Source organism: Cricetulus griseus, chromosome 6 (assembly GCF_003668045.3).
Source record: "Cricetulus griseus strain 17A/GY chromosome 6, alternate assembly CriGri-PICRH-1.0, whole genome shotgun sequence".
In the NCBI taxonomy this organism is placed as follows: Eukaryota; Metazoa; Chordata; class Mammalia; order Rodentia; family Cricetidae; genus Cricetulus; species Cricetulus griseus.
The window spans coordinates 13,551,757-13,566,027 of NC_048599.1; the positions used below are offsets into that span (position 1 = coordinate 13,551,757).

The following is a 14,271-nucleotide window of genomic DNA, read 5'->3' on the forward strand; positions in this document are numbered from 1 at the left end:
TCATTTTGGTAAGCTATTATGTATGGCTGCTCAGGGCCGACTGGGAACTAGGAAGAAGTGTGTGTGTGTGTGTGTGTGTGTGTGTGTGTGTGTGTGCGTGCGTGCGTGCGTGCGTGCGTGCGTGCGTGCGTGCGTGCGTGCGTGCGTGCGTGTGTGTGTGTGTGTGTGTGTTCCTTCGTTCCTCCATTGCACAGTGGTTCAGCCTGCTGGCCTCTGCACTGTTCAAAGCAATTAGAGGCCCTGGCTTTGCTCAGAGTCTGAAGGGAGGGCCCCCTTGTTTCTAAGGGACCTTCTGTCAACCGTTTGGTGGCAGTCCTTGTGGGGAGGGGCCTGCTCTGCCTGGCATCTTTCTCTTAAAATATTTATTTATCTTAAATTATATGTGTTTCTGTGTTTGGTTTGTACCAGTGACTCTGGATACCTGGAAGGCCAGCAGCGGGTTTCAGACTCCTGGCTCTGGAGTTGGAAACAGTTGTGAGCTGCTGGATGTGGGTGCTGGGAATTGAATTCAGGTTCTCTGCAAGAGTGGTATGTGCCCTTGATTGAGCGATCTCATTCCGACTTATTTATTTATTTATCTACCTATCTATCTATCTATTTATTTATTTTGTGGAGGGAGCGTCTCACTATGTAGCTCTGGCTGTCCTGGAACTTGCTCTGTAGATCAGGCTGGCCTTGAACTCATAGAGATCTTCCTGACTCTGCCTCCCAAGTGCTGGGATTAAAAGCTTGTGCCACGATGCCTAGTTTATTATTATGCTTATTACTGTTGTTGTTATTTTGAGACACAGTCTCACTCTAGAGACCAAGCTGGCCTTGAGCTACCTTCCAAGCACTCGAATTAAAGGTGTGTGCTTTTACAAGACAGAATTTCATATAACCCATGCTAACCTTGAACTTGCTATGTAGCAAAGGCTGGACTTGAACTCTGGGTATCATTTATTTCTGTCCCCAAGTGCTGCGATTACAAGGGGGCACCACTGCACCCCTATCAGGGCACTCTTCTGACAGTGCCTGAGTATCATTCATGTTTTACAGCCTGAGCTTTATCCCAGGGCACTGAGGTTCATAGAGTTGAAATCTGTGTGGCCAAGAAGTGACGTTGGTGATGTGTTGGAACAAGGCTTATCCTCCTTTCAACACCATTTACCTCAGAGGTCCCCAGTGCGGTGATCCAGGCTGTGATAGTAATTGTCCCTTTAGACCTCCTTTCTTGTTGTTCTCAACGTTTAGTGCTTCAGTCTCCAAAAGACAGACTCCTGTCTTTAAAAAAAGTAATTAATTAACCTGGAGAGAGAGGGGAGGAGAAAGAGAGACACACATGTTCCACTGCCGTGTGTGTGTGTGTGTGTGTGTGTGTGTGTGTGTGTGTGTGAGAGAGAGAGAGAGAGAGAGAGAGAGAGAGAGAGAGAGAGAGAGAGAGAGACCATTGCTTCGTGTGTTTCCTGTCTGGCATCTCTTTTTCTGTTAAGAACAGCACAAGCTTCTTTGGACCATTTGGGCAGGAACAGAAGGGACTGGAAGGAAACTGGTCAGTTTTCTCATGGTGGTGACAGGAAGGCTGGGTGTGGATAGCTTACCCTGCCTCCACAGGAACAATAGGGTACAGGCCATGTGTCTGTGACTGCCCTTTGGCTGCTGTCTAGACAATGGACCCACCCTCATGTCTCCACAAGGAAGAGAAAATTCCTTAGGAGATGAGGTGGGGGCATCTGGAGGAGCACAGGACTTTAATCTGGGCTTGGTGGTGGGGTTAGGATCAGAGTGAGCTCCAGCTGGCTCTGGGAACTCAGAAACAGATAGTGGTTGGTGGAGAGGCAAGGGCTTCGTGTCCTAGGCAAGCTCGCTGCCCTTCAGCCACCTCTCTAGCCCCCAGTTGAAATTTTGTTTTATTGCATTTATTTTGGTGGATATGTGTGGATGTACATCTTTGTGCCATCTTGTATATCTGGAGGCCAGAGGACAACTTGAGACCTGTTTCTTCAACTGTGTGGGGCCCTAGGATCGAACTCAGGTCCTCAGGCTTGGCAGCAAGCACCTTTATCTACTGAGCCATTTTCCCAGTCCAAGAACTTAGTGTAGCGCAGGCTTTCTTCAAACCAGATGAAATCTTTCTGCCTTATATTGCCAAGGGTTAAAGTTTTGTTTTGTGTCTTTCTTTGAGCTGAGATGTTTTTCTGTTGCTCAGGCTAGCCCTGAGCTTGTGGGCTTAAAGAGAGTGGCTGGGACACAGGCCACGTGTCAACATAATTAGCTTGGAATTCTTTTTTGTAGTTTTGATTTTCACAACAGGGTTTCTCTGTGTAACAGTCTTGGCTGATCTGGAACCTGCTCTGTAGACCAGGCTGGCCTGGTGGCCTGGAACTTACAGATACAGAGACCATCCTGACAGCCCCAGAGTGCTTGGATTAAAGGCACCCCCCAGTATTTATTACGTGTGTACACATGTTCTGGCGCGCGCGTGCGTGCGTGCGTGCGTGTGTGTGTGTGTGTGTAGGTCAGAGAACAACTTTTGGGAGTTGGTTTTCTCCTTCCACTGTTTGGGTCCTAAAGAGGGACCTCAGGACCCAGGAACTCAGGTTTGGTGGGGTGTGAAGGCACCCACTGAGCCTTCTCACCAGACCTAACTCAGAATTCTCAAATCCTATTCAGACAGCTTGTCTGTAAGGCCTTTAGGTTCTCTGAATTTCTGTCAGCTGCTCTCTTCCTGTGTAATCACTTATTATTAATAGGCTCATTCCCAAGTCTATGCTGCCTTTATATCATCCTTGGCATTTTCCAGAGCTCTCACTTCTCAGGAGACAAAGCCTTCATGCTTTCAAGATGTCAGGGTGACATTTGTGTCCAAGGGTGACAATTTGCTGAAAGCTATTCAGGCATAAATCACAAGCACCATCTAGCTTCCAGGAGTGTTGGCACATCGAGCAGCTCCTGGGTTCTTACCAGGTGCTGAGTATTACTTGGATATCACCTCATTGGTTTTCAGCTAATGGCTCTGATAGGTGTTTTCCCATTTCACAGTCTTGGAAACTGAGGCACATGAAGATTTGAATGAAGTGGCCAAATAGGGCTCTGGGGCCTGGTTTTGTCTTTTCCTTTAAATTTCCAAGTCACATCCCTTCAGGGCCAGCAAGTGTATCTGTGGTGGCTGCTGGCATGGGGGAAATAGGGGGGAGGATGTTACTGCTTACCACTCAGTGCCAGGAATTGGGCTCACTGGCAATGCCTGCTGGGATTGCCCCACCATTCTCTTGCCGCGGTAGCTCATTTAAGACACGGGAATGCAGACCAGTTTCTCAAAGATGGTACATGAACCCAGAATCTCACATCAAGGGGACAGAAATGGCCCAGGGCTGTAATTTTGCATTTTCTGTGCAAGACTGGTCACAGAACATTTCTTACAGGAGTTTGGCCATAACTGTATGAGTCAGACAAGGCCGGAGACTGGAAGTCTGAAAAGCAGTCTGGTTCACTTCCCAGGATGCAGGCTCCCCATTCAGGCCGCTTGCATCTTGATCCTGCTGCATGTACACTGTGGGCATAGCGGTGGTGTGCAGCTGTGCGGTGTCTGTGTTGTGTCACCGGCACAAGGGAACAGTCCCCTCGGAAACCAGGCACAGATGTAGCGGAAGCCCAACATATTAAAATCCCGAGCAGTGTCATTCTTTGTGAGACTTGCTTGCCTATGGATGTGTTTACAGAGAGCCAGGATGCTAGAGAATCTACAATTAGAGCAATTTGCTAACTAGTCCCAGACCTTAATTAGCACAGGATCCTCTCTCTCTCTGTTGTATGTAAATTGAGACCTTCACAAAGAGATAGATTGTGAGCGTGGCTGTGAGGTGAGGGCCCCTCTGTCATTTTTCTAGGGATCTCTAAGAAAACAGAACTGTCAATACTTTTAAGCCATGGCTGCAGAAGCACAGGGAGGCTTTCTTTACGTTAGTAATTTGAACTGTCCCTACGCTGACACCTCTGATCCCAGGAAGTGCCAGCTCTGCGATGTGTAGTGGCAAGTATGCATGAATGAGAGAGCCATCATATTGTCCCCTCCTCCCTAATAAGGTCTGAAATGTCCCAGAATGCTAAGCCGTTGGATCATGGCTTTCAGACTAGAAATTGCCTGCCTTCTCTTGGCAAGTGTTAGCGCTGGGCATGTCCATGTAGTTTCGTGTGTGTGTGTGTGTGTGTGTGTGTGTGTGTGTGTGTGTGTGTGTGTGTGTGTTTGAGATTTGGGGGGCGAGTCTCACTATGTTGTTTGGGTTGGCCTCAGATTTGTGGACTCACAACTCAAGCATTTTGTATGCCAGGTAAACTTTGGACGTGGGGTCCTACTGTCTTAAGTCTCCTGAGTACCTGGGATTATAGGCTTGTTCTACCAGGCTGGGCAAGAGAGCATGAGGTATTTGGGGGTGAGGGTGGTGGTGGTGGTTCTGGAGTCTTCTGCATGCTTGGCAAATACTCTATTACTGAGCTACATTCCCAACCCAATTTGTGGGGTCATGTGATAGTCTTGCTCCTGCCTCCCAAGTAGCTGAGACTATATAGGCCAACCCATCCTGCCAGACCTCTGTTGCCTTTGAATGACTTACTTCATTAATCTCTTTGTGATGGACATTGAGTTATGTCTAGATGCTGCCTTGAGCATCCTGTTTGCAGAGTGTGTGTGTGTCTCTGCATGTATGTGTTCTTTCTGGGTGCAGACCTGAAAGTGGAATTGTGGGATGTGACTGGCAACTGTTTAACCAGGGCCTAGTGTATACTGGCAAGCCCTTCCTGTCATACCCTCCCTGGTTATTATTGATGAGTACAGTCCTGAAATCCCCAGACTCTGGCCCTCTCCTGTGCTGCTAGCCTCATTGCTCTTCTCTCTGCTTCATGCATAGATAACTTTTCAAATCATCTTATGAGCCATTTTTTGACTAGAGGACCTTTTTGTATATCAGGCTCTTTCCTTTCTAGGTTTCTTCTTCTTCTTCTTCTTCTTCTTCTTCTTCTTCTTCTTCTTCTTCTTCTTCTTCTTCTTCTTCTTCTTCTTCTTCCTCTTCCTCTTCCTCTTCCTCCTCCTCCTCTTCTTCCTCTTCTTTCTCCTCCTCCTCCTATGGTTACATTTTATTTATTCTGTGTGTGCACATGTGAAAAATCAGGCAGCTAACTCGTGGAAGTTAGTAGTTTTTGTCTTCCACCATATGGGTCACCGAGATTGACCTCATGTTGGTGAGGCTTGGTGACAAGTGCCTTTACCCGCTGAGCCATCCTACTGCACTCCCTCCTTGGCCCTCCCAAGGTTTAAGGCTGCAGTTGAGACTGAATCCTGCCTTTTGTTGGCCTACCACCGAACCTTCTCCTATCCGTGCAGAATAGACATCCAGAACAAACTGGACTTTGTCTAATGGCTAGAATGTCTGCCCTAGATCTTGGAGAGAATGCCTTCTTTTCTAGCAAAATCTAGTGCCTGGGAGTAATTACCAGGCTCAGATATCTGTCCTGGAAACAGCCTCTCTGCTTGCCTCTTCTCTCTGTTTTCTTTCCTTCCCAGCCATCACTGGTGCTGTCTCTAAAACCGCAATCCAGTTCTCTCTCTCCCTTAAGATGAGGATCTGGAGCAGGAATTGAAGGTCTGCTTCACTTGTCCCTCCTGGATCTTCCCTGTCTGCCTGCAGGTCCCATTTCCATCAGGGAGCTCTCCCACTCCTCTAACTCTCCCATGTGGCTCTCTGAGGACTGCCTTCTCCATCCCTCACTTGTATCCACAGATACCAGGTTGTGTGTGGATCATGGTCCCTCCAACCCCCGCCCAATTCCCCAGCATTTTGTTTACACATATACCTGTCTCTTGAGTGCAAGAGATGTGTCTTAGTGGCAGAGCAGATGTTGAACTCTGGGTCCTGGGTTCAATTCCCAGCACTGTAAAACAACTCCCCCAAACATAAACAACATTGTGATAAGCCAGCAGACTCCTGTAGACTCCAAAGTCAAAAGAGCCCTAAATTACCTACCAAAGGAGTCAACTTTGATAAGAGTTTGTGTGCAGACTACAGAATCAAGAATTTCCAAGCCAGATGAAAGGAAGAATCAAAGGCAAGTCCAAATCTCCATTCCCAGGCCTCAGCTCTCACTGTGCTGTGGGGATGATTGCTCCTTTCTCAAGTGTCCCTCTGCCTGCCAGGCCCTCCCAAATGGCAGCTACTAATTACGTGTGACTGTTGAGATCTGTATAAGCAGAATCATTTTTCTTTTCTCAGTAGTTCAAGCCCGGGCTGAGTATGGACTTTAGTGATGGACAGCGAGGTGCAGGCAGGATGCAGGCTTCCACCATCACTGTAGAAGGCTGTGGCCTCCAGGGATTAACAGACTCTTGAGCCTTATGCTGGGGGTACAGGTGGAGATCCCTAGTCAGGAGCTGCAGAGAATGGAGGAAGCTTCCAGTTTCTTGGTCAGACCCTCTTGTGCCTCCTGATTTGGAGTGTCTTTTCCTCTCTCTTGCTTTTCCAAGTTGGCAGGGCTTGGTGTACTGAAATTTTAAAAGTAGTTTCCAGCTGTGGGTGGACTGGATCCAGTAGACAATCTCTGGCCCAGTAACCGGGCTCCCCTTCCATGGCCTGGCTGATCCCCTCTGGACCTTGGGTCCCTCTCAGCAGCTCTCTTCTTAGTCCTCTGGGCCTCATATGACTCTGCTTGTTAGTTACCCACCCAGAGTCCTTAATCCTCACTGTAGTTTGGGGATTGTCAACCTGAATGGCACAGGACTAAAGCCAGCATTATGAAGGCTGAGGCAGCAGGATCATGAGTTCAAAGCCAGCCTGGGCTGCATAATTATGGTAACCCTACCTTTATTTAAAACAATTTTTTTTTCTTTCAAAGCCAGGCCTTTTAGTCTAGCACTTGGGAGACCGAGGCAGGTAGATTTCTATGAGTTTGATGCTATCCCAACCTATACACCAAGCTCCAGGCAGCCAGGACTACACTACGAGACCCTGTTTCAAACCCTCCCCTTTCCCCCCCAAGGTTTATTTTAAATTGTGTGTGGACGTGTGTGTGTCTGTGTGTGGATATGTACACATGAGTGTCGGTACCTGTGGAAGCCAGAGGAGCCAAATCCCCTGGAGCTGGAGGCAGTGTTGAGCTGCTGTGTGGGTGCTGGGAGCTGAACCCAGGTCCTCTGGAAGGGCAGCCAGTCTTCTATCTGCTGAGCTACCTTTTCAGCTCTCTATCTCAGAGTTTCTTTAACCTTGTCTTCTGACTGATGTAGGTCAGACATGCATCTTCCATCAGCCAGGCCACGTGCTCAACAGTGGGCCACTGTGCAGGGCAGGTGCAGGGAGACCCAGCCAGTGAGCCACAGAGGGAGTAAGTGCCTGGCAGTTCCCAGGAATGGCTGTCACGGAGAATAAACACCCCCACAACTTCAAGGATTGTGATGAAGAGCCAGCAGGCTGGGGTGTCGGGGAAGGCCCACTGGAAGTGACATTTGAGCCACAGGCTGAAGTTAGCTACTGTGGAGAAGATTGGGTACAGAACATTCTAGATGGAGGGAGGGGCCAGCTGAGTGCCAAGGAAACATGACTACGGAACAGGGAAGAAGGTCATGATGCCTGGGGTGAGGGGATTGGATGAGCACAATTGTGCATACCTCTTCACTCACACTTGGTAGCCCAGGATGGCCTAAGACTTCCTGTAGCCCAGGATGGCCTAGAACAATTCATGAAGATCCCCTTCCCTCAGCCTCCTGAGTGCTGGAAGCACAGGCACGAACCACCACGCTGGCTTTAGGTTTGGTATTCTGAATGAATAATCACGGGTCTGAAGCTCAGAGAAGAGGCTGTGACAAAGCTCCCTGAGATAGGACTTCTCTCTGACCTGCTCTCTCTGCCAGCCCCTCCCATGCCTTGAGAGGAGGAGCTCACATTCAGAGGAGCACTGGCTGACAAAGTATGGGGCATAGGAGAGTTTCAAGCTGGTTAGGAAATCAACTCCTGAGCCTGGAGGGGCTTTTAGCCCGGCTTTGTGGAACTGTGCCAGCCAGAGAGGTTTTACCAGCCAGGTAGGCTGTTGCAAGCCATGGTGGGGGCACAGCAAGTTTTGGGGAAACTGGTTTGCCGTTTCTGAGTCTTTTCCCTGGCTCCATAAGTTGGAGAGTGACAGCGGTAACTCAGCCCTGTCACTGGTGGTTCACTGTGCATGCACTTACTTAGCTGTACTCTCGTCACACATGTGGATTCTAGTAGCAACAGCTGAATTCACTGGGGCTTAGAGAGATCAAGAAACTTGCCCAAAGGCACCCAACCCTTGGATTCTTTCAAACTGTGTCAGGTGGCACAAGCATGGCTGCTGCCAATCAGAACCTAGGCTGCCAGGGTTGGCCTGGGCAGGAGGGTATTGGGATGGCACCTGGTGCAGCGCAGACTAGGTGGGTTGTATTGCCACGAGACTCTTGAGACCCCCACTTCCTTCCCTGGATTGAATTGAACTAATGAACGAAGCACTGCCACTGAGCTCTGGGGGAATATCCCCCCCACCACTCCCAGCATTTCTTTGTGTAACCACCCTGGCTGCCCTGGGACTCACTTAGCAGACTAGTCTGGTCTCAAACTCACAGAGATCTGCCTGCCTCTGCCTCTGTATTCCCTGTAGCCTATAAAAAAAAATGTCAAAGGCTGGGGAGGTGGCTTGTCACAAAAGTATTGGGATTAAAGGCGTGTGCCACCACCACCCAGTTCTCTGGGAATCCCTCCCCCCAAATTCTTAAAGTAGTTTTTCATAAATAATAGCTCTGACACTTGGTAAGAGCACTGGCTGCTCTTGCAGAGGACCCAAGTTTGATTCCCAGCACCCACATGGGGGCTTACAACCATTTGTGACTTCAATTCCAAGGACTCCCAATGTCTTCTTCTGGCCACTGTGGGTACCAGGCATGCATGTGGTAGATGCGCCTCCCCCAACACAATATTTAAAAACAGCCTGGGCCTAAAATGAGCTTACTTTGAGGAAGAAATAGAGAAATTTTGCCCTGGCCCTGCCCTCTCTCCAGCCTGTATTCACAACCCCTGGCCTTTCCCATGCCCACCAGAGAGAGTTTGTTCTCTGGGCCCCAGTTACTGTATTCATAAAATGGACATACTCAGAGCCCACCTTCTGGCAGAATTGTAGTGATTTTATATTTGTTTATCTTTGGCATAGCACCTCCCAGATAGTAAATGTTCAGTGGCCATTGCTACTGCCATTGTCTCTGGCTGCCCTCCTGAGAGAGCAGAGCCTTCATTTTCCTGGTTGTCCGGATGTCTGGGAAGTACCTTCCCACTGACTTCACCAGCTGCTGTGGGTGGTGCCTTGACTCATGGGCCGTCCTGCTAGGTAGCTCGCTGGAAGTTTCTAGATACCAGGGCTTCCCAGCCTCAGCAGTGCTGGGTGTTTGGGTGCAGCCCCTCTGTCTTGAAGGATGCTGTATAGCTCCCCACTCCCAAGTGTCCTTGACCCTCTGTGACAACCAAAAATGTGTCTGCCCTTTGAGAACCACTACCTTACACTATTTTGGCTGTCTGAGCCCCTTGAAAATGACATCTAGTTGGTGGTGTTCCTTGTCTCCTTGCACTCCATGCTGAAGATACAAGTGTGGCTATCCTTGCTATGGTGAGCAGTCAAAAGTCGCCATATTCTCGGTAGCTAGAAAAAAATTTCATGGGGTTGGAGAGATGGCTCAGTGGTTAAGAGCACTGGCTGCTCTTCCAGTGGTTCTGAGTTCAATTCCCAGTAACCACATGGTGGCTCACAACCCTCTATAATGAGATCTGGTGCTGTCTTCTGGCCTGCAGACATATTTATGCAAATAAACCTTTAAAAATATTTCAGGGGCTGGGGAGGTGGCTTAGTAGGCAAAGTGCTTGCCTCACAATTGTGAGGCCTTGAGTTCAGATCCCCAGAACTGTTTAATGCCGGAGCTGTTTGTGGTTGAGGGAAGTTGTGACCCTGGTGTCTCCATTGTGAGGTGGGAGTGAGGGGGGAGGCAAAGATGAGAATCCTGAAGCTTTTGAGCCAGGTAGCTTGGCACATGCAGCAGCAAACAAGAGATACAACTTCAAACAAGTAGAGGACGGACACACACACACACACACACACACACACACACACACTCACACACACTCACGCACGCACACACACACACACACAGACACACACACACACAGACACACACACACACACAGACACACACTCACACACACACACACACACACACACACACACACACACACACACACACACACACACACACACACACACGCAAATGTGTAAACACATTAGAAAGATAAGTTGAACCTCCATTTTCTGGTTTAAGTATTCCTGCAAATTCAGGGTCCCTGTGGCCTTCTGTTTTGCACTCTGCTTGATTCTTGCCCTTTCCAGTAGGATTTCCTACACGCCCTTACCCATGGGATGCCTGATCCACTGTCTGGCTGCTCTCCCTCCTGCTTCCTGTGTTGGGATGCTCCAAGCCATGCTGCAGGGCAGGCCTCACGCCCTGAGAGCTCCGGGGATGGGAGGGCAAGCGCCCCTCTCACCAGGGTAATCCGGGGGACTTTCTGCATCTAAAGTCAGTTTGTGCAGAAGAATGAGGCGAGCTGCCTGGAAGGCCTGTCCCTTCCCCCTTGTTTTCTGGCATTTTCTTTGTCCTAATTAGGGTGACTTTTGGAGGTTGAGTCCTCTGTGCTTGTGGGGAGCAGGGCCTGGTTCCCAGCAGCCCCTCTTCCTTCATCTGCCCTCTTTTCTGAGGTGCCTTTATTTCCCCAGCCCACTTCTGAGCTTCAGCCTCTTGAGACAGAGTTCCGGCCTTTGTGTCTGAATAGGCCCTCCCTTGCTGCAGTCCCTCACTGCAGCCCACGAGCCACAGGCACGCACTTGGGGTGGGGGGGATGAATGCCCAGCTGGGTACCAATCCCATTCCAGAGCCAGCAGTGTTGGGAGGGTCAAAGGAAGGACCTGAGCTGGGCACCCATGATGGAGGCAGTGTCAGGACTAGGAGACCATGGTGGGATTACCTCTTCTACTGTCTTAAAGAGCCTGGTATTTCCCAAGCAGGAAAGCACCAAGGTCTTGTAGCTGAGGATAAGTAAGGCCCAGGCTATGGTTGTGGTGGTTGAGGGCTAAACACATCCATCTGCCAGCCTGGTAGCAGTTTCTGTCCAGCTCAGCCTTTTACACATTGATTTGATGCCTAGAGAGTGTGGAGGCCACTGTGGGCACTGCCTGCTAGCTTCTTATGTGGTAAGAAGGAGAAAAGGGAGATGCAAACACCTAACAAAAAATATTAACACGTTCAAAATGCAAACCACCTCCCTTCTCCCACAGCCAACCTGTCCTCAGAGCCATCACGATTGTGTGTATTCCTTCACGCCTACCATAATAAATGGCTCTTGGGTGCAGTGCGTGGACGACTTCCTGCATAGCCACACTGCTGTCGGGGGGTGATAAATTAGATCCAAAGCCTGTGGACTCTAGGCAAGGCTCTGCCTGCCCTATTGCAAAGGTGTCCTTGTGCTGCTGTGCAATCTAATGCCTCTAAGACCAGAGCTGGCCTGGTAAGTGGTGACTCTCAGCTTGTGCTCTCTGCTTCCTCCTCCCCTTGGGAGAGGCCGCCGAGCAGCCGGAAGCAGGAATGTCTGCCGGGAGTCTGCCTCTGTTCTCTTTTGGAACAGAGGGGCTAGGCTCTCTGAGCGACCAAGCTGCCTCTATGGCAGGTAAGTACCCACCCTCTGTTGGGTCTGGCCGTCACTTGTTGGTATGGAGGCCTCTAGGTGAAGTAACATTTTCTCCCAAGTTGAGAGTGACCTTTCTCCTTCTTCCAACCACTTCCTGGTTCTGGGTGAGCAGCTGCTAGGCCCTGTTTCCTACCGAGCCCGGGTGCCTCTGGCTCCAGCGCTGGCAGGCCCATTCAGCCTGGTCTCTGAGGGCCTACCTAAAGCCACGCTTCTTGTGAGAGTGAGGGGTCATCCAGGGAGCTCTTGCCAAGCACAGGGTCCACCTCCCGCCCACATTCTTTGCTAGAGGGACAGTTTAGCCCCTGCCCCCATTCTTTGCATCTGTTTTCTGCTCTTTGAGAGGAGGAAGTTCTGGGCTTTTGTTTCTTTATGATGTAATTACCCAGTGGGGAGCGCCAGGGATTCCTGGGGAGGGAGGCCCTTTTGGGTACCTGCTCTCTCTGTCTTTGGGAATAGCTTTGGAAATGATTAACGAGGGGCTCCCTTTGCCACTTCTGGGAGAGCTGGCCGCGGGTGGTCCTGTTTGAAGCTGGAGTGTTGAGCCTGGTAGTTACTAGGAGTGTGGCCTATACTTGGTGCTCCAGCTGCTCCTGACCCAGAGGCCTCTGCGGTACCCAGGATCTCTCCAGTGTGTGCAGTCATTGAAACCATGTTCAGGACTCATTTGCTTTCCTCTTGATAGAGGCCAGCGTTTTTCATTATTTATGCTCTTGGGAAGAGAGCGAGCTCCTTTTAGACTAGGTAGTGATGGGGGAAGGGGAGGGACGAGTAAGGAGGATCCTTGTTTCTTAAAAAAGAATCCGGGCCTTGGAGAGAAGGCTCATCCGGTAAGAGTGGGTGCTAGGAATTGGAACCTCGGTCCTGGAAGAGCCAATGAGTGCTCAATCGCCCAGCTGTCTCTCCAGCTCCCCCTTTTTCATTAAGTTGCGCATTGGCATGGGGCCAGCCCTGTGCTGTCACCTCTGTCCCAGTGCTCTTTGCACCTGGGCACCGGTGGACTTGCTGTATGCATCATTAAGGAAATTCAACACCCACAAAAACACACAAAGCTCCCAACTTTTAGGCTTGGTGACTCCTTTCCCCAGGGAAAAAAAACGGCTCCCTGTGAGGTGTGTCATTGCATAGACCCTGGAGAGCTCTGACTCAGGTCCTAGACATGGATGTGGGTGGTGCCTGGTGTGGCGGGTTGCCAGGCCCATGTGGAGGGGGGAAGTGTGGTTTGGGGGAGGGGTGGGGTGGGGTTCAGAAGTCTGTAGTCTCACAGCATAGTATAGGTTCTGATGCAGCCTTGGTGGGGTGGTGGGGGTGTTGGTGCTCCTAGAGACTGCCTTTGAGAGGATGACGTCATCTGTGAGACTCTGCTGGGGTCCTTCCTGTCTCCATTCCTTCCCCTGCAGTTGAAAAGCAAAAGCAAGTGGGGTGAGTGATGGAGTCTGGACCCAGTCAACAGCCCCCCCATCCCCAGCTGAGGACTGACTGTACCCTTCTGGTGCAAAGGCCCTGTCCCACGGTAGTCAGGAATATTGTCAGTCATTCTACTGCTTGGGTTCAAATCCTGGCCCCATCACTTGGTAATAGCTGCACTGTCTTGGGTGAGTGGGAAATGAATTCGAAGCAGTTTGAACAGGGCCTCGCTTGTGGCCAGGTTATTGTGAGGTGAGGTGTCCCTTAAGTCAGAGGACATCCAGGAACTGCTGAGGGTGATTATTTCTAGTGGTTCATAAGACATGAGCTCTGGGAGGATTACATCACATGCTTAGCTCTTAATACCCAGGAGACTGCTTACTGAGACTTCAGGCAGGGTTCGTTTCTGGTGCCGGCTTCACTCGAGGCTGTGTTCCTGAGTCATTGCATACAGAAGTCCCCACAAAGCGGCCCTGCTCCCTCACCCATGTTAACACATTCAGAGCCAGATTTATTTTGACAGGGGTGGGGTGGCGGGGGGTGGTGGTGGTGGTGGATTGGAGGCAGGGGTTGGCACAGGGCCAGCCTAATAGAATCCTGCTAATCCAGAGAAGGGGGAAGGGGAGGAAAAAAACCTTCTTGGATGCAAGGTGAACCATTTCTCAGGGAGATAGCCCGCAGTGGCAGTGTATCGTCACTCCAGATTTATAGATGAGCAATGTAGCCTCATCAGAATCAAGTCATTAGAGAAGCAAAAATCTGACTCAGCTTTCTGGAAGAGGTCCTTCTGGTGATGTCATTACCATGACGACAGCTGGGTTACTGTACAGTCACGGATGCCGGGTTCCCTGTGGAGCAGGAGGGTGTTTAAGCCGTAGGGCTGGCCTGCCATTTGGTATTCTGTGGCATATCCTAGTTTTTCTTGCTGAGAGTCTTTATGAGAAGCTCTTGGAGGGCACCTGAAGGTTTAGCTCTTAGATACAGCTGCTGGGTGTCCATGAGCCCTAGGGAGATAGGGAGAGGCGGTGTATTTGGAACAGCAAATAGGTGATTCGTTTGTTTGCTTGAGATGAGTTCTAACTATGTAGCTCTGAATGGCTTGAACTCACTCTGT

The 14,271-nt window shown here is 50.1% G+C and overlaps 1 protein-coding gene across 15 annotated transcripts in view; it reads left to right on the plus strand.

Annotated features, from left to right (window-relative positions):
- Zmynd8 (zinc finger MYND-type containing 8) overlaps positions 1-14,271 on the plus strand; it is a 94,783-nt gene that overhangs the window by 14,025 nt on the left and 66,487 nt on the right. For 2 of the 15 annotated variants that reach the window (XM_027423387.2, XM_027423399.2), the window contains exon 1: positions 11,597-11,732. The exons of 11 other annotated variants lie outside the window; for them this stretch is intronic. In XM_027423387.2, coding sequence (XP_027279188.1) covers positions 11,651-11,732 — 82 coding nt within the window. In that variant the 5' untranslated portion in view covers positions 11,597-11,650. Of the gene's footprint in view, positions 1-11,552; positions 11,574-11,596; positions 11,733-13,033; positions 13,173-14,271 lie in introns of those variants that run through there. 2 more of the 15 variants (XM_035446921.1, XM_027423402.2) reach the window with 2 other exon arrangements.